At 38.9% G+C, this 20,451-nt stretch overlaps 1 protein-coding gene across 1 annotated transcript in view; it reads left to right on the top strand.

The window, feature by feature from the left end:
- Itgbl1 (integrin subunit beta like 1) overlaps positions 1–20,451 on the top strand; it is a 217,110-nt gene that overhangs the window by 84,945 nt on the left and 111,714 nt on the right. The window contains exons 3-6 of the mRNA XM_026399743.2: positions 3,103–3,249; positions 12,390–12,512; positions 16,229–16,369; positions 20,104–20,244. Coding sequence (XP_026255528.2) covers positions 3,103–3,249; positions 12,390–12,512; positions 16,229–16,369; positions 20,104–20,244 — 552 coding nt within the window. The remainder of the gene's footprint in view (positions 1–3,102; positions 3,250–12,389; positions 12,513–16,228; positions 16,370–20,103; positions 20,245–20,451) is intronic.

The raw sequence follows: 20,451 nt of genomic DNA, 5'->3' as shown, positions 1-20,451 counted from the left end.
CTAGCTGCCATCCTTGGCCAGCCAATTTCTCAAGATCTTAAGAGAAAACAGTGATCTACCTTTCACCTGAATTTGGATTAGGAAAGATGAATGTACAGATGTCTATTTGCAACTGTTGTGGGCTGAACACATTCCCCGTAAGGATCTATATGCCTAGCACCTGTGCCAGTTCATGTGACTTTGTCTGGAAATAGGATCTTTAAGATATACTCATATTAAGGTGAGGTCCTGCTGGAGCAGGGAGGTCCAAGTCCAGTGCCCTGTGTGTGCTCATCTTGGGGTGACAGCACAGACACAGAGGAGAGGGTGTGGGGGTCTGAGACAGGGACTGGAGGGGCCTTCTCAGCCACACAAAGCTCAGGAGTGCCAATAATTACCCGCAGCAGGGAAGGCAGCATGGGCAAGTTCTCCCTCAGAACTACCCTGCAGGAGGGACTACGCTGCTGACACCTTGATTTTGGCTTCTGGCCTTCAGAACTGTAGGAAAATAGATTTCTGCTGTTTTAAGCCACCCAGTTGGTGGTACTTTGTTATGGAAATCCAGGAAACTGATATATAAGGGGTAAATTATTTTGAAAACTGGGGTCTTTTACTGAAGCCATATTTTGCACCCTGTAATGGAGATTACCTTGGCACAATAATATAGAAATCTAATCCCCTGAGGTCTGTTGAAACTCTTATCAACTTGGAAAAAATAATAAAAATGGTCTGAAGACTATTTTCTTTTCTAAAAAAATAATATATTTACCTCCAAATAAGGGTATGTGGCCTATTATTTGATAATTTTGACAGTCAAAAATCAATTTCTATTCTATTAGCTTTACTAAATGGGGAGAAATGAATCATAGAGGTTTTTATTGGGCATGGAGTTGAGAAAGAATATGAAGGCAGTAACCTTCCCTACATCACCTGGCATTTTTGAGCAGATGCTAAAGGAAATGCTGAGAACACACTACCAGACCCAGGGTTGGCCTGAGTGGGTCCCCAGGATGCTAACTCTCTTCATGAGGGAAGGGGCCCTATAGTCAAAATAAATAAATAAATATATAAATCACATTTTCAGGACAGTGCATTGGGGGGTCTTCAGTGTACCAGCACATATCATGGTGCATACAAAATACTCTTTCCCAGAATTATTTTATCCTAGACTCTTTCACTGAGGGAGTTTCATGAAACTGGGCCTCTGTGAACTATTTGGAATAAACACCTTAGAATATTGCATCTACTAATACTTCTTTAGGTCTGTTTGAGATGAAGGAGTTTTTCTTATCCTATGTACATTTTCCTTATTCCCCTCCCATTTTAATCTTTGCTCTCTTTAAATAATTGTGATTTTTGACTCAAAAAAATGTGTTAACCTTTGATTCATCTCTGCTACCTATACTGTACCTTAAGGTCTAAGATTTTCAACCCACCATAAAAGAACTAAGTCATCTTTAACCTTGGGTCAGCAAATCATTAATATCAAACTCATTTATCTTCTAAAACATTTCTACTTTTCTTTACTGTTGACATAAGGCCCTTTCTTTGGAATGAGCCATAAGAAATATCTGATACTCAACTAACAAAGCTGGCAATACCATGTGATTCAGCCTAACACATTAGTGTTACGAAGGAGTCAGTACAGTTTCCAAGATACATAATTTACCAAAAGAGGCTTAGCCATTTCAAGAATTTGGATCAGTCCTTTTACAAATAGATTGGACTACTGACCGGCAGGATCACTTGTGCTTACGAATGATACCAAGTTGGCCAGGACTGACAGAATGTGTGAGGACAAACAGGAATGCAAAATGATATGATCAACTTATAGAGTCAAATTGTAGTGAGTATAACGAATTTCAAATAGGTGCTTGCAGGACTTTGTTTGCAAAACAGAAACAATTGATTTGACAAATGCAACAGAAATAAAAGTATTTACAAGGGTTGGAACATATGAAGAGAGGTTTTTAAACTCACAGCCAATCCGATTCAGGCTCTGGTGAACGTACCCAGACAGGCAGCTTCTGAGCTATCAATTCTGGCCAACCACCTGCACCTCATCCTATGGATTCTGGCTGCCACATCAAATGACTGAATGCTGGCACCAGATCAAAGATTCATTCCATGAGGTCTCTGAATTTTAGACCTTTAGACCTAGGATTATTATCTTTAGTGATATAAACATTATCTCCCTACAACCCTGCCTAACTTCCAAGAACCAGATAGTCCCGAAAATCCCCATTCTTCCTGTAGGTCACAGAGTATTGTTCATGAGATGGCAAACACTTCTGGGCAATGGTAAAACCAGCTTCTTTATCTATCAGCCTTGACTTTGAAGTTTGTAAGTTTTTTAAGGACAAGAGCCAAGTGTAGGTGTTTTGTACTTAGGTCAGGCTAATGTGCAGTCGATAAAAACATTTGTGGGCTCCATCCAGGAGGGTTTTTAATGCAGTTTAGGATCACAGCCATATAACTGACATCACCAAAAAGCAGGATGATGGCTGGTGATGGAGATAAGTATGGACTGGTAAACTTCTATGGCAACAGAAGCTCTTATACCTTTGATTCTTGAACCAAATTTCTTCATGAAGAAGGATTTGCTTGTATGTGTAAATCTTATCCCATGGTGATATTTTATGTACCCATAAAATTTCATTTCCTTGTTTAATTCAGATAACTATAGGACTGATGTTTAATTTAATGGATCTTCATTAAACAAAGCCTCCTCATTCAGAATTTGTGGTTTTAGGCATTATGAAATACAATTAAATAAAAATATTCCTCCTAGGCTTTTTTCTCAAATTCTGTGGTACAAGGTAGATTTTTATATTTTGATTGCAAAACTTTTTGACCATGTGGTTTATTAGATTTCTGATGTATTACCCTGATTTCTCTATAAATTAATTTAAGGTTTATACAATCGTTTATCAAAGCTGATTATTGAGATAAAATTCTTATATTGCATTACACTATAGATAATAGCATTATCCTTTAGCCTCTGAGAGATATGTGTGTTTCAATTTATTATTGCTCACCCTTGAATGGATGCCACCCTTAAGAGTTTTTGTTACAATGGTAGGAAGACAGTTTGAGTCTCACTGGATGTTGTTAAATCCTCAGGCCATGGTACCTGTGACTGCGGCAAGTGCAGATGTGATGCGGGGTGGTCTGGGGATGCTTGCCAGTACCCAACCAACTGTAACCTGACAAGGAAAAAAAGCAACCAAATGTGCAAGAATTCTCAAGATGTCATCTGCTCCAATGCAGGTAAGAATTCTGTCCCTTGAAGATTCTGAAGTGAAGTAATCAAATCTTGTTTTTTTTTTTTATGGAAATTTGTAGGCATGGAGAAATGTTGAAATGGAGTGAAGCTGCTTTTGAGTATTCTTTTTAGAAGTGAAATTTAGATAAATCAATAGGGAGAAAATGTCATCTTGCTGAGACTGGCAAGTTTGGTGCTCTCCAGTTGTTTCCGGTGCCTCCTCAGAGCATGCCTTGGAGCATGGTATTCACTGCAAACCACCTCCCCACAGAATCTTATGTAAATTGGGAGCCATGATTTGGAATGCTGGATTAAATCTTATGAAAGGATTTATGTAACCAGATTTTTTTATTTATTTGCCACAGATCAAGAGTGCTTTGAATTTATACCTTAGCATCAAATAAAATCAAATGCTTTTTTTTAAGAGAGAGAGAGAGAGAGAGAGAGAGAGAATTTTAATATTTATTTTTTAGTTTTCGGCGGACACAACATCTTTGTTTGTATGTGGTGCTGAGGATCGAACGAACCCAGGCCGCACGCATGCCAGGCCAGCGCGCTACTGCTTGAGCCACATTCCCAGCCCCTCAAATGCATTTAATTTTATAGATGATTCAGGTAATACTGGATATGAAACACATTGAAGAATAGAACGGCAGTGAGAGTTTTTGTTTGACCAAAATATTTTTATATTGCATCAGAGTCATTTAAAACTATTTCTTAGAAGATGGCAGAGAAGGTATAAAAATTAATTAACCAAACCATGTAAAGCAAAACAGCTGCAGTTTAGTTTGGAATGGTGTTTAGCTAGTGTTACTATAATTAAATACTCTTAATATCTGGGTGTGTGGAGCCTCAAAGTTGTTTTTCCTTGACTGTGGTAGAACATGAGAATCCCAAAGGGTAAGTTATAAATGTCAGTGCCCATGTCCTTCCCCAGAGGTTCTGCTTTAGGTGCTTTGGGGTGTGGCTGGACTTCGGTGGGTTGTTAAGCTCCCAGGGTGATCCTAATGCACATCCAGGGAAGGGAGCCAGCGTTCTCCATGCTAAGGAGGAGGATTTGACCAGCTGAACGAATACCTTCCCTTGCTGAAGCTGGCATTCTGGTAGGGCCCTTCTGCAATCAGAGCTAGGACCTTTCCACATCTGATGGCTGCAGATTGCTTGGTAGAGAGGAAGCTGGGTAAGGGTGCTCAGCTAATAGGAATCAGGGCCACACCCAGCATGAGGTGCCAGAGGACCCATCAGGGACCAAGACAAGTGGTCTGAGCAGTCATGTCACTTCCTGTGCTCCTACTCCTCTCCCCACTTCTCAGCACATCAGCCTTTCCTTTTCTTTCAGAGGTAGGATTTCTCTACCTCTGACTCAGAACACCCAACAATATGCACCCGTGCACACCCCTGCACACAGACAGTAGCCCCTTTTATCCTGAAAATATTCATTCTTTCAAACTTATTAATAAGGACTGGGATTCTACTTTTTAAATATATGACAGCAGAATGCATTACAATTCTTATTACATATATAGAGCACAGTTTTTCCTATCTCTGGTTGTATACATAGTATGCTCACACCAATTCGTGTCTTTATACATGTACTTTGGATAGCAATGATTATCACATTCCACCATCATTGATTACCCCATACACCCACTCTTCCCTTCCCACCCTTCTGCCATATCTAGAGTTTGTCTATTCTTCCCACACTTCCCCTCCCTACCCTACTATGAATCAGCCTCCTTATATCAGAGAAAACATTCGGCATTTGGTTTTGTGGGATTGGCTAACTTCACTTAGCATTATCTTCTCTAACTCCATCCATTTACTTGCAAATGCCATGATTTTATTCTCTTTTATTGCTGAGTAATATTCCATTGTGTATATATGCCACATTTTTTTATCCATTCATCTTTTGAAAGGCATCTAGATTGGTTCCACAGTTTAACTATTGTGAATTGTGCTGCTATAAACATTGATGTGGCTGTGTCCCTGTAGTATGCTGTTTTTAAGTCCTTTAGGTATAGATCTAGGAGAGGGATAGCTGGGTCAAATGGTGGTTCCATTCCCAATTTCCAAGAAATCTTTATACTGCTTTCCATATTGGCTGCACCAATTTGCAGTCTCACCAGCAGCTTTTTAAGTTATCTGTTTTTTACTTTATTCATTATGCTTTTAAATAATCAAATTCAGGTACTAAGATGCATTATAACCATGTGAGGGCTAGTCTAGGAATCTTAATGTTCTAATATTAAGGAACATGATTCACAATAACATATTTCAAAGGAGAAAATACACAGAACTGTTTTGATAGATGATAAACTATTTGATAAAATTAAAACATTTCTAAGATATCTATACTTGTACTTTTTTTTAAAACATTGAAACAGATAATTTAAAAAGTACAGTACTTTTATCTACCTGCCTGATATCCATTGTTCAGTTTTGTCAATTGACTCAACAAAGTTCTTTATATTTCCTTCTCCTTGCAGGATCTAATCTAGGGACAATGTTATACTTAGTTCTCTTTCTTGATCTGGACAGTTTCTATTGACTTTGGCTTTATAGCACTGACAGCCTTGAAGAAAATTGTCCGAACATCTTTTTCTTTTTTAAATAAAATGTTACTCACTTTGGGCTTGTCTGATGCCTCCTCATGATTAGATTCTTGCTATCCACTCTTAGGTGAGATACCAGATAGATGGTTTTGTGCTTTTAGGATGTTTCATTTAAAGCCGGTGATGTCCACCTTCTGGGATTGTGGGGGATCACTTCTGACCAAAGCGTCCAGGTGATGTCTGATGTCACGCCCTGTTATTACTGACTTTATCACTGATTTACCCATTTTACAAGTCACCCAGCTATGGGGAAAAACTTTGAAAGCAAGCAAATACCCCAATCCTCATTAAAATTAAGACTCTCTCTTACGGAGAGTTATGAGGATGATTGAAAAATGATAATTTCTGAAATACAAATTCAATATTTACCAATTGATACCCAACATTCTTCCACAAATGGCCACCTTCCCTTATTTGCCTGTTATTCAGTATTTTATTTACATGGAATTTATTAGCAGTCTGGAATCACAACTCCTGTGATTTCAATGGTTTGTCAGTCACTTTTATATACAATTGCTCTGTGCACAGATTGTCGCAGATTAGATATTTAAACCTTCTCAGGCTAGATTTTGTGTTCTTGGGATCTGACTCAGTTGTTTTTGTTTCATTTTGTTTTGCTTCTACTAATATGTTATTTTTACTTTTTTGTGTATACAAAGAACTGTGGTTCTTTTTAAAAAATATTTTTTATTTTGTAAAAAAGTTGAACCCAATACCTTAGTTTTATTTATTTATTTTTATGTGGTGCTGAGGATTGAACCCAGGGCCTTGAATGTGCAAGGTGAGAGCTCTACTGCTGAGCCCAAACCCCAGCCCTGTGGTTCTTTTTCAATGAATAAAAATGTTGAAAGAAAAATTTGTGATCCCTAAGGAAGTTTATTTATATTGGGGTGTATTTTTCTTGGCCATTTCTTTAATGAACAAAAAGGTAGATTGAGGCACAATATAATTTTGGAATTTATTTGCTCAAAGAATGATTCATTATTTGGGCATCTCCAAAACAGAGGTGGTTCAGAAGCTGCACTGAGAGAATGCAAATGGAAGGCTTTGACCAAAATACAAGTAAAGCAAATGAAATATTTAATTGGTTACAGTTGTAAATTTTCCTTTTTGGTCAATCCCATTGGAAGATGGTTGTATAAGGATGATAAGTTTTCTGTTTGCTTCTGAGTGGTTGAGCTCACATTCTGTTTTTACTCTTTTTTTTTCCAATGTTGGGATTTATAAGAAATATCTCAATACACGTTATGTATTTCCTTTTGTAGAGATAAATACATATATTAATGTTTATTTTAATTTTTTCCCATATACAAGATAAGTTGCACACATTTTTACCAATCAAGAAAGGTTAAGGTCACTCATGAGACCTAACTGATTTTACCTGCTCAGGGATCAGGGATTCTTAAGACCTGTTCTCTAATTTACATTAACGCTACTAAATACATGCAGGTACATACACATGCATACATGCATGAATTTCCATTCATATACCTACAGGCATAGAAGCACACGTGTGTATGTGTGTAAGAAATAATGATTTTACACCAATATATTCAATTCCAGTCCACCCCCATGGGTAATTTCTTGCTTTCCCCATTCCTTATTTTCATATACCAAAATTCATATCTCATTTTTTCAATCCTATGCTTCATCTCCAATTGTTTGCAGAATTGCTTCATATGCACAACAATACAAATCTACCAAAAAATACCAAGATTTGTTTCCCATATACCCCCTCCCCACCCTCATTTAGCCCTAATCGTGCCTAAGATTAGAGTATGTCATCAAACACTGCATTCATAAGTTACTTGGATTCCTTTTATTTTCTCCTCATTAGTGTGGTTGTGATAATAAATTGAAGTACAATTGAGCATCTTTAGTTTATATTGTTTTCAGTTTTAGTTTTTTCCCCTTCCTTCCCTTTGTTCATTAATATAGTTATTTTTTGTAATGCACAGAACACAGAGCACATTTCCAGAAGTCACATGTATGCAGAAGAGTCCTCAGAGAATCATCACTCTTCTCTAAAGCTTTCTACCTTACTCTCAGCATCCTGGGGAAACAGCTTCATTGCTTTCTGCTTTACCTGCACAGTGTTTCTTTTTTTAGCAGTAAATAGATATATGGATATATCATTATGTTTTTCTTTTTTTTTCCCTATACAAAAGATAGCACACTATGTTTTTCTGCAATCTGCTTTTGCCATTCAACATTATATCCTGGAATTCACTATGTATCAGTTCATAGAAAATTTTCTCATTCTTTTTTCAAAACCATAGTATTGAATTGTCTGAATGTGGCATGACTTATTCAATCTCCTATGCTTTGGCATCTGGAGTTTTTGATATTTTCAAATTGCAAATAATAATGCATGGAATTGTCTGGTCCATGTATGTTTTCATATTTTTGGAGGTGCATCTTTCAGTGTAATTGATCAGGAGTGAGATTATGGGGCCAAGGAGTAAATTTATGCTCAATGTTACGTTGAACCTTTTCCTTCACACTTCCAACTCAATATATAAGTCTTTTCTGTTTAGCAATCTCATTCTCACCTGTCTGTCTTCTAATACCCACTTCCACCAGCCCAGTTCAGGCCACTTCCTACAAATTTAATTAGCCTAAAGGCTCTCTCTAGTAATCTTTCTGTTTCATATTTTAATGTGGTCCTCTACAAGTAGCTTGGAGCAGCAGGGAAAGAGGAAATAAATGGGTTGGGCATAAGACTGAAGAGCAGGATGAGATAGAGTTGGGGACCAAAGAGACCTACATGCTATCTCTGTGAGGAACTCATAAAGGTGGTAATGTGTAGAGCGAGGTGAGGCTCCAGCACCTTGGCACAGGGATGTGGACTGATGTTCAAGTCTGGTAAGTCATCCTAGAGACAGTCGGCTATATTAGGCTGCATGAAAAACCAGAGCTAAAATAATCTGGTATAAAGCAGGAGACCAATCCTAGAGTGAGTTAACTGGCAACCAAGAAAGAGAAGCAGCATGACACAGCCTGAACACAGGAGTCTGGCACTTTTGCCTGGGCGTCCATATGCCATGTCTTGGAGGCTCAGTTGTGAATTCTGCTGGATGGGTGAAACAGGAAGTCTCTGAGCTATTGTAAACTTCCCACACCAGCCAGGAACGGTTCGCACGTGTGGATGAGAGTGAGTCTGCTGGTAGGGGACATCGGGGAGGAGTTGCAGAATTCAGAAGCACAGGCTGTTTCTTTCCACCTTTCGGGGGTGGGAGGATGGATGTCAATAAAAAAAAAATAGACAACAGGACACCTTCTGCTTACAGAGCCCTGACCAAGTTACTCTCTGCTCCCAAGCACAGCAGACTCCTGGTATCCCAGCAGGCAATCTAAATCCCTACCCTGTAATCTTGGTCTCCACTGTTTGCCTTTAGCCTACCTTTTCCCCAGATTCAAGTCAGATTCTTTATTTCCATCCTTATTCCCTATGCTAGGCATTTCCCTCAACATCAAAAATCTGTTCTCCATCTTCACTTGTTGGAATTCTACCCATATACAGGTGCCAGCTCAAGAACTGACTCCTTCTCTCTGCCTCTCTTCTTCACAGCCAGGCTGAGGTCTATCATTTCTGCATAGCATTTGCCTCAAATCTGTTACAGATGCTTTTGTGTCATGCATCTTCTGTCTATATTCACACACACACACACACACACACACACACACACACACACACCATAATGGCTTTATAGTGTATGATTATGCAAGATATATATGTGTATATCTTATCAATAATAACTTTCTTCCTGGTCTGTGGTTTATTTAATGCTATGAATCTAATTGTCTCCTACAACATTTTTGCTGATAACAACATAGGTCACCAGACAGTTTAATGACTAAATATGAGAGAGGCTGAGAAGATGAATGAATAAATATGAAATAAAAAAAGGATGGTAGAAAAAAAATAGATGAAGCAACATCATGAACTGTAACATTAGATGGTGAACATCATGCTAAGTGAAATAATGCAGACCCAGAAAGCCAAGGGTCCAATGTTTTCTCTCATGCATGGAAGCTAGACATAAAGGACAGAAAGAAATAAAAACAAAGGGGATCTTACTAAAATAGAAAGGAATCAATAGCGTAGAAAAAGATGATCAAGGCAGGGGGAGGAAGGAAGGGTATGTGAAAATACTGGGAATGAAATAACCAAATTACGCCATGTCTAAGTACAAATATACTGAAATGAATCCCATATAGGTGTGTAATAAACTATTTAAAATAGCAATAACAATTATAAGAGGGAAATAAGTAGAGCAGAGCAAGCAAATCAAGGGGAGGGGATGGAAAGGGAAGGTCCTGGGGAATGAGATAGATAAATTATGTTACATGTATGTATAAATATGGCATAATGAATCTCACTGTTATGTATAATTATAATTCACCTCAAAATTTAAAGTCTACCTCTTTTCAAATAACTTTTATAAAAGTTAAAATAGTTTTCAGGAAATAAACACAAGAAAATGAAGTTTAATAAAAGTCAAATTCACATGCACATTCTCAAGCTAGAAAATAAACAAACTCAAATTGTGCATAATCATCATTCATAGGTACTTATGAGAGAAAAACACCTATAGATAATAGTAAATTGCAAGTGATCTGGGTCCTAGAATCACACAGAAGACATAAAAACAAGGGCATTTCAGGACCCACAAATATAAGGTGAAACTGGAGAAAGTATTTGGAATAGGAATGGTATCACGATATCTCAGTGGTATAAGAGGGGAGGGAGGACTCAAATTTCTCTGAAAGCCTCTGATGGACTATACACAGCAATGATTTGAGAAAAATGATCAGACAATATATTTGAGGAGCTAGAGCACATCTATTTGCACATCTACAATCTGAGAGAGAGAAATGAAAGTGATCTTGAAAATGCATAGCCAGAGAGGATTAACACCTGGATTCAATATACGTCTACCTTAATCTGGAGTCCATACTTTTCCAGTGCACCACATCCAGAATTGCTAATATCCTGTCGTTCAAGCCAAATAGCATCTTTGTTTCCTCCCCCTCATTCATCTCTCATACCCAATCAGCCCCCACATGCTGTGTGTTCTTTCTCCTGAAATTTCCCCAAATATGTTTACTTCTTTCTAAACTCACTGCCATTTTCCACCTGGTGTCTACCTTCTCTCCTGCAGACACATATAACTGCCTCTTAACTTCTTTTCTTATGTCCACTTTTGCCTCATTTCAGTTTATTCTCCATGTGACAACCAGAGCATCTGGTATAAATGCATACCTGGTCACATTAACCCTTCCTGAGACCACTTCTGTCACTTCTTGTTATTGGATTAAAGTCGGAATTCTTTGGCATGACCTATAAAACTTCCACCCGCTGCCCCTTTTGTTATACTTTTCACTTCATTTTGTAAACTCAAAGTTCTGTGAGTTTGTTCCTTTTATCCTCTTTTGCCCCTGAACCTTTGCTGTTGTCTCTTGCTGGAACTGAGCCTCTTCGCCACTCACTTCACTTAGCAATTTTTTAAAACAGCTCTCAGTTTTCAGCTGCTTCCTGCGGAACTCTACCTTTGACCTCCAGGTCTCAGCTAAATCCCCTTGCTATGTGTTTTTGCAGCACTTTGCACTTCTCTATTTTATCACATTGATTTCTAGCTCTGAGAAAAGGATTATGGCTGACTTGAACTGTTGGATTTACAGAGATTAGAGTAGAATCTGATGGATGATAAAGTCTTAATTTTATATAGTTATAGCTGTGAGAACCCAATTAAACATGGAATATATATTAAAGTACACTTTTCTTAAGAAGACATCTTATCTCTGGTACCATCTGAATGCGATATTACTGTCAGTGAAATCATTCTTGGGGAATGTAATCAGATCTTCAGAATTGCATACACACATGGCTGTGGTAGACCAGATGACTCCAGTGTTTCTATCACTCTGAGCTGCTTTGAGATTCTGTGACACTCCAGGAATCTATGCCTAAGAAAACCCACTAGGTCTTATTGTCATTAAGAGCAAAGGTATAAGTTCATGCTGAGGATGTGAAATTATCAGAGGTATATATGCTTTCCATTCATGCATTGGATAAGAAATTAATTCCAAAAATATTATTATGTAAATAGCGTGCTCAAACATTATGCAAAGCATTGAATAAATCCTGGTGAGAAAGATAAGCAAAGTTACTTTCCTCACAATACTTCAAATTTTCTGCTTTACTTCACTTCGGACCCAGGTGTAATCAGCAGATATTCATTTATGTGTCAATTGAAGGGACAAGCTCTGCACTGAAGAGGTCAAATTCTATTCATTAAACTATTAGAGGTCAATAATAAGAGCTGCATAATATAAAATATAATGCTGTGCCAGGGCAATCTCAAAAAGGAATAGCTTATTCTCTACCTCATTGTACCCACAGAAATGCATAACTGGAATACTGAATTGATCTGAATTGTGTATTCACCGGAAAGAAACAAGACAAGAACTTTATTAGCTGTAACTTATGTGCACATAATAAACAATCTTTCTTTGTTTTAATGGTTTAGGTACATGTCACTGTGGCAGGTGTAAATGTGACGATTCAGATGGAAATGGACTCGTTTACGGTAAATTCTGTGAGTGTGATGACAGAGAATGCATAGATGATGAGACAGAAGAGATATGTGGAGGTACGTATATTAACTGTAGAAATTCATTGAAGTACCTTTACCATACTTTTTTCTCCACACATGTTTCTGCTCCGGTGTGCTATTTGAATTTGAACCTGCTTATTTGGGAAATACAGAAGGGAGTTAGCCTAAAGCACTTGGAGTGGCTAGTGCTTTTTCAGTGTGAAACTTGATTGTCCCTGGAGGAGAATCACATCATTATGGTAGCGCACCTCTGCAGAGCTCTGAAGTAGTTTAAATGGAACGTCATCTTTCCCCTTTTCACCTTAGCTGCTCTTCTTCTCTTTAATCCTATCTCTTGACTTTATATTTTAATTTCATTCTGTTTTTAAATCATAAACCTTCAGAGTTTTGTGTCCTGCTGAGTAAATGGCAGTTCACTAGGCTATCTACCTCCCATAGCCAGCCCCATATCTGCTTAGATAACTCTTCTACAAACTTTTCTACAACCATCATTATTCAAGCTGTTTTCCTATTACACTAATTCTTGTAGGTTTCCTAGTGCTAGGACTGCAACAGATGCTTCAAACTCATAATGTCCTATCTCACAGCATCACTCTAGAGTAAGAGTTACGTCTAACCACAGGGACAGATGTGGAAACTGGGCGTTGGATAAATTGGACAGTTTACCCACAGTCATTCCCCCATTCCTGGTAGAATTTAGACTCCTGTCTGACCGACTCTGAAAAGAATGGTCTTGACCATTCAGCACAGCCTCACACCTGGGAGTCTGCAGCTCATGGGAAGAGCCTCCTTCTCCCATCCTTCCACCCACAAGTTGGGCCCAGATGTCTCACATGCAATCTTGACTGGCACAAGAGTGAAGCAGAGAGCAGCAAGAATCACTTCAGAGAGGCAAATCCCTCTCTCCTGTTGTGAAACTTGTATGTCACTCACGCCCATCAGGATTGCAGTCCATGGAGTCTTGTCTTGTATGTGGAAAAGGTGGTTTCAGAGAGTGTTTCCCTGGGAGAATCAGGATCCAACAGGGCCAGCATGTGGCAAGCTGTCCCTTTGTCCCCTTGCATTGCTTTTGTTCCCACGGTAGCTTCCTCCAGATATTCTTGCTTTAGCTTTGTTCGGTCCTTCTTCCTGGTCTCCTGGCTGCACAACCCACCGGTATAAAAACAAACAAACAAACAAACAACAACAACAACAAAAAAAAAAAAAAACAAAATCTTCAATTTATTTTTCTAAGTCAGTGACCTAATCTAGATGCCTCTCAGGAAATTCCCCTAAAGGGTTCAGTTCAAAATAACTAGAAAAGCTAGATGAGTCTTCCCACAAATATTATGGATTTGTCATCTTGGTATTTGATTTCCAATTACTACAGATGAAAAAATAAGAAAGGAGTGTGTGTTTCAGGGCCAAGGTGTCCCAACAAACATCACCAAAGCCTGGTCCATCTGCATGTGGAAATACACAAATTTAACTTGAAACAGCACAACAGGAAGTGTTCAACTTCATTCTCTCTTCTTGTCATTTTCACTTTTGGGGCTTAGGCAATTTTCTGGGAAGTTTCTGTCCACAGATACCAGAACCTAGTAAAGAGCCTCTGCGGGTGACATTGTCTAGGATGGTAGGTCTTTCCATGTTGTTGTCATTCAAATGAAACCAATCTGTTGAAAGATGATTCTATAGTCTATCCGTGAAGCACTATATAAAGAGATTTTCTTGCTCTATCAGTTTACACAATGCAGAGTTATGTTTATGGCACAGAATATATGTTGTCCTGAAGCTTACCTTTTATATCAGTTGTCACAGTGTGTATTGTTACAGTGTTTTCATTTGACTTATATGAACCTCTGTTTAAGTTTTTTCTATCTCAGACAGGTGTAGCTTTACATAATTTTTGTTTTCTTATTCACCCTTAACACCATGATTTCTTAATAGAACCCTAATTCAGAACTGAATTTCATAAATATATAAAGAATGTGGGTGTAAATTAATTATCTTTATGATTATTTGTTAGTAGTATGGTTATCCTTAATATGTATATATAATATATATATATATTACATAAATATTTTAAGTATATACACACATAATATACATATATATTACCATATGTGAAAATTTCATGACATTAAACAGCTAGTAATTTCTATAATCCTAAGAAGTTGATGGAATTTTGTAAAACTTGATTCATAAGAAGAAAAGTGAATTCAATCATGCTTTTTTGTAGTATCTCCTCAAGTTCCTGAGGTTTGTGATATAGCAATAAGTGCAATTTCATTGTGTATGCACATAGATATCTCTGTTAATAAATAAAATGTATAAACACTATGTTTTATTGCTGCTTAAATCATTTAGTATTCTTTGCATTTGTTTAAGGGATCAAATTAAATCACAAATTGTGTTATAGAAACGACCATTGTCTATGGGTTTAGGAGGTTTCTATGGATACTTCAACATACTCATTTAGATAAGAAACGACATTACTCTTAAGTCCTTTCTTCTCTGTATTCCTGGAGTGCTTTTCCTCTTCATCACTCTTTCTCTGTCTCTTGAATGCACATCTGTTAGATGGAAGTGTTAAACACCATTTGGTAAACACCAGTGGTACTGGAGACTAGAATATTCTGTGTTTTCCACTTTTTATGGGAGTTTCATAGGCCCTACTAATGCTTTTGTTATTGACTAGAGATGCCATATGTTAGAATGAAAAATATGCTTTGAAGAGGTTGAAAAATTGCTCCACAGTCAGTTTTCCACGGGTCCTCTGTCATTTTGGCTCTAGGAGAAGAAAGTTGGAGGAACAGAAACTTTTTCCATAGACAGGTAAATGCAAACTCTTCTAACATAGAAGGAATAGACTAAGAAACAAAACATGAATAAGAACGCTCATTCATACTGGAATGGCATACCCACAAAGAAGAGAGGGTGCCAGAAGGGATTTGGGGATGAATGGTATCTTTGGGAAGCGTAGAGGCTGACTGGACATGGAGGGGGAATGACCAAGTCGTTCATTGTGGATTGTGGGTGGGTGAGCAGCACAGTGAGCGGGTAAGAGGTTATAGAGAGATGGGAGCTGAACCAGTGGTCCCTGCACCCAAGATGACAGGTATCCCCAACTGTCATTTGTGCCTCCTTAACACAGGGTAGGAATTTGATTGTGAGAATGAGAGCCCACAGTACTTTATTGGTCTGAATCAGGACTCAACGCTGACTTAGCTGGAAACCTTTTTTCCATGTGGTCAAACACAACAGCTCGTGCGACACAGTTGAATGGAAAGATGAAATATTTCTTCTGGCTTCAAAATGGTTCAGCCATTAATAATGTTTATCTAAGTAAATATATGCCATTGTTTTCCCAGTAGTGGATCTCAAATAAACTAATGTAACAACTAATTCAAGAAATGCCCTTAGAGTGGATGTGTGTATTCATTGGCGTTTGATGCATGCATCTGAGATGGCAAAGTAATAGATTCTCATAGTCATTCACATCATTTCTTTAGAAATACTTTTTGGTTTGGTCTGCTGTCTGTGTAGGTCAAGCTAAAAGACACACTAGCTTACTCTATTCACATAGTTATGCTGGGATAAGTGTAATCATGATGTTTTGAAGGAAAACTATATAATCTGATTATTTTAAGTAAGGAATGTGGGGTTCATATTATTTTAAAAGGCAAAAATGATCGGGAAGACGTGGAAAGCTAATACTGCTTTGAAAAGTTGCTTTTTTTCCTCACTGTATAAAATTCTTTTGGGTACAGGCCATGGGAAGTGTTACTGTGGAAACTGTTACTGCGAGGCTGGTTGGCATGGAGACAAATGCGAATTCCAGTGCGACATCCCCCCCTGGGAAAGCAAGCGAAGATGCACAGCTCCTGATGGCAGAGTCTGCAGTAACAGAGGTGTGTCATCGTAAACGCTACTACATCATCGGGAGGCCAACAGAGCTCTTAATTGTTACCACGGCTCTCTATTTCCTTCAGTGTGGGAGGGACGTGTCTTTTATGTCATTTACTTCGATGTAAATCAGTGCTTACCAACAATCTCCTCTTTCTTGTTCTTTACTGAGCAGAAAACAGCAAGATAAGAAAGTTGCTGTCATTCTTTAAGCTTCACTGAACAAACAGTTGACATAGGGACAGTAATTTCTTTGGCGGGCATCCAGAAATAGCACAGTACAGCTAAAAGGCAATTCTTGTAGATACTTCTGCTAAATGTCTCTTGACTAACAGAACCATCGGCAGTATGAGCATCTAATTATCCAGAGAGCATTCAGAAAACCCTCTCCTCTTAATTATGAGTAAATCCACGTCTTGGCTAAAATGTAGAATTGATGTAGATGAATTTAACTTCTGTCTGCCATAATAGGAACATGATATTGAAACTATTCATCAAATAGCCCTTTGAAATTTAAACTTGATCTTAAGCAGGAATTTAAAAAAAAATTTGTTCACACTGATAAAATATAAACTACAGTTACTTAATAGTTGACGTAAAATCAAATTTGTTAGACAGTTTTTAAAATCTTTGTTATTTTTCCCTTTGAGTTAGATAAAAGAGGGCCACACTGGACCATTGCCTATCTTGAGGCATAAATAATGGCTGTGTTTCCTTCTATAAAATGATAGAATTCTAGAAAACGAGAAAACTATTATTTTCATTTTCATCAACAAATTTTTTGTTGTAATAGGTCATGCTTACATGGAAAGCTTTAAAAACTGAGAAAAGAGTTCCATGTGCCAAAGTTCTGTAATAGAAAGAGGAAATCAAAAATCCTAAACTCAGAGCACAACCTCACAGAGTCCTCTCTTTATGTGACGAGATCTTGGTGTATGTCATACTAATTCGCTCTGTGCTTCTTTTCATGTACAGGGACATATTTTCTGCTCAATTCCTTTTGGTCTGATAGGGTGCTTAGGCCCCATGTTGTCAGTGTGTGAAGGCTGAGCTGTGCTGCTGTGGAATGGGACTGCTCAGATGTTGAACCAGGAGAGGCAGGAGCGAGGTGGGCTGGGCTGTGGTTAGGGTCAGGCTCTGCCACAGAGCTGTGTGGGCTCTGAGTGGCAGATGACCCTTGGAAATGCCCACTAGGCCACTTCTCCATGGTACTGCCTGCAGCCTGCCTGAGTGAGGCTCCTAGCTCAGGAGGCTCAGGGGACTGGAAGGCAGAGCACTGAGTTGGGCCTTTTCTCTCAGAAGGCACGCTCCTGTCTGCTCTGGCACATTTTCTTATCACCGCCTCGCTAGGGACAAGAGAGACACTGGCCCCTGGTTACACTCGCCTTGGGTTGATTTTTAGCCCAACACCAGTTTGCAGGCACAGCCACCTGGTGATGGGAAATGTTCTTGGTCGTCCACCTGGTGCACTCTCAGTCTCATGCGAGGCCTGAGGAGCTAGTGGCCAGTGGTTCCTGTCCTCCATCATCTAGACTGTTATAATAGTAGAACATATCCATTTTTTAAAAAGAATTCAGGTGATAGAGGATAAGGGAGAAAAGGAAAATGATACATCATCTTAACATCCAGATATAGCATCCTTTTGTATTTAGATACATGACTTTTTTTGGTACTTATTTATTTAAATTATTATTAAAATTTTAATTTCAAATTCACTTGTGTGACTCCTGTGCCCTTTGTTTTAGTCAGCTTTTTCACTGCTGTGACCAAAAGATTAAGAAAGAAGGATTTTAGAGGAGGAAAAGTTTATCTGGGGGCTCACAGTTTCAGAGTTCTCAGTCCATAGATGGCTGACTCCATTCTTTTGAACCTAAGGTGAAGCTGAATGTCATGATGAAAGAATGTGGCAGAGAAAAGCAGCCCAGGACATGGTCAGGAAGCACAGGGAGAGTAGGGACCCACCTCCTTCAGCCACCCACTACCTGCCTACAGTTACCAGCCAGTGAGTCCCTATCAGGGATTAATGCACGGATTGGGTTAAGACTCTCATAAACCAATCACTTCACCCCTAACCTCTTGCATTGTCTCACGTGTGAGCTTTTGTGCAGACACCTCACATCAAAACCATGGCACCCTCCTAAGGAATATGACTACTTTTATCTTTCTTCTTAGTAGACACAAGAATTGAATTATACTATCCATACCAATTTATAGTTTGATTCTATTCATTGAGTAACATATTTTGCTTCTCTTCCCATATTCATAGAGCAAAAAGCTGATTATTGCTCCTAATGAGGGCTTTGTAATCCACCGGACACACACATTGTTACCACACTCATTCTCCACTGCTGGATGCCCGGTCACTAGCATAATCACATTTCATGTTCCTGAGGTGTGCTTTTCCTTTCTGTTGGAAGTATTGATTGAAGTGGACAGTTCAATGGACAATACCCCACATCTAGAGTGCATTCCATGAAGGTGTCACCCAGAGTTGCTGCTCTGTCCTGCACTTTAGAGCGGGAGATGCCCCTTGCCCTACCCTGTACCACCCCTGGATTCTGGCAGTCCTTTCTGCCTCCACAGCCAGGCATCCAGAGTAACCCCAGCTCACCCCTGCTTTAAAGCTCTAGCCTGGCTCTTAGTAATCCTTGCTTACATTGATCCATCCATCCTTCTCTATAATATTTCCTAGGTTGTTCCTTGACTTTGCTTGTTTTACTTCAGGTATATTTAAGCTTTATGTCTTGATTCCTAAGAGATATGTTTGTGAATGCACTTATTTTTGGCATACATATGAACGTTTGTTTCAGCTTCTTTAGTGTTTTTTTTTTTTTTTTGTAAGTTGTTTTGTTCCTGAACCAAAATCCAGATTTTGATGAGGTTAAATCTGTTTCTTTTTATAATTTTAGTAATTCTGCTTTGGGGGTTTGAATAAAGGATTTTTTTCATATTTTTGGTTTTATTTTGTACATTTAAATCTTTCATTCAATTACTACTTATTTTGATATAAAGAGGAGAGATGTGGGGAAAGAAATCTAACTTTATTTGCCCCCAGAGGATGAGCTGTTGCCCTAAAGATGTCTACTGAAGATCTGCACACATCCTAGTGACTGAGGTACACGTCTCACTTGGATGCCGAGCATCTTCCATGTCCTGTACTCCTCCTCCAGCAAACTGACTCCTCAGTCTTCCTTTGCGGGTGCTGTGACCCCCATGCCCACCACCACCTTCCCGCTTCCTTCAGCCTCCTCAGGTTCTCCTTCCTCTGTCCCCTGGGATGCCTCCTCCTCTGTACCTCCAGGTCTTCCGTTCCTAGTGGCTCCAGCCCACGCTGACCCCTCCCTCCTAAACTCATACACGTGTGTGTCCTGGTTGACAAATGTCAGTGCTCCTGCTCTCGCTCTTGGCTCTTTTCTTTCTCTAGCTTTCTTTTTGGCCAACAGACTGTAAGCTTCTAGAGAGAAAAGATGACTTTGTGCTAATTGTTGTGGCATTTTCTTTGAGAGAAACTAACATGGTGCTAATGACAAGTCCCTCTGTCTCATCTGATCAAAGATGATAGCAGTTGTTGTTTATTTATTAGGACTCTCTGCTACCAAATTCAGAGGGTGATTTTCCATTTTAGAACATGTTTATCTGAGTGTGTATTTTCCAAGTAAAAAAGAGCAGCAGCATGGGAGATGCTTTCTTTCCTGGTTCTTCTCGACTGCACCTGGATAAAATTCCTTTTTCCACCCAGGGACTTGCGTGTGTGGTGAATGTTCTTGCCACGATGTCGATCCAACCGGGGACTGGGGAGACATTCACGGGGACACCTGTGAGTGTGATGAAAGGGACTGCAGAGCTGTCTATGACCGGTATTCCGATGACTTCTGTTCAGGTAAGGGCTCCTCTTGTTCCTATCTTTACATAAAAAGGCCGTTCACTCTTTTCCAGATTGATTCCGATTCTTGAAGACACTGTGGAAGAAATTGAATGTTTCTATAGCTCTGGGCATTTGCAGAGCTCCTACTTGTAACCTGGTAAACTCTGTAGAATTCATACATTTGGCCAAGGCTTACGATGGAAGCCCACATGCTTTCTTAAA

The sequence above is a fragment of the Urocitellus parryii genome, chromosome 2 (genome assembly GCF_045843805.1).
Source record: "Urocitellus parryii isolate mUroPar1 chromosome 2, mUroPar1.hap1, whole genome shotgun sequence".
NCBI classification, from domain to species: domain Eukaryota; kingdom Metazoa; phylum Chordata; class Mammalia; order Rodentia; family Sciuridae; genus Urocitellus; species Urocitellus parryii.
Note: the sequence above shows the minus strand (reverse complement) of the source record. Positions and strands in the feature narration are given on the sequence as shown.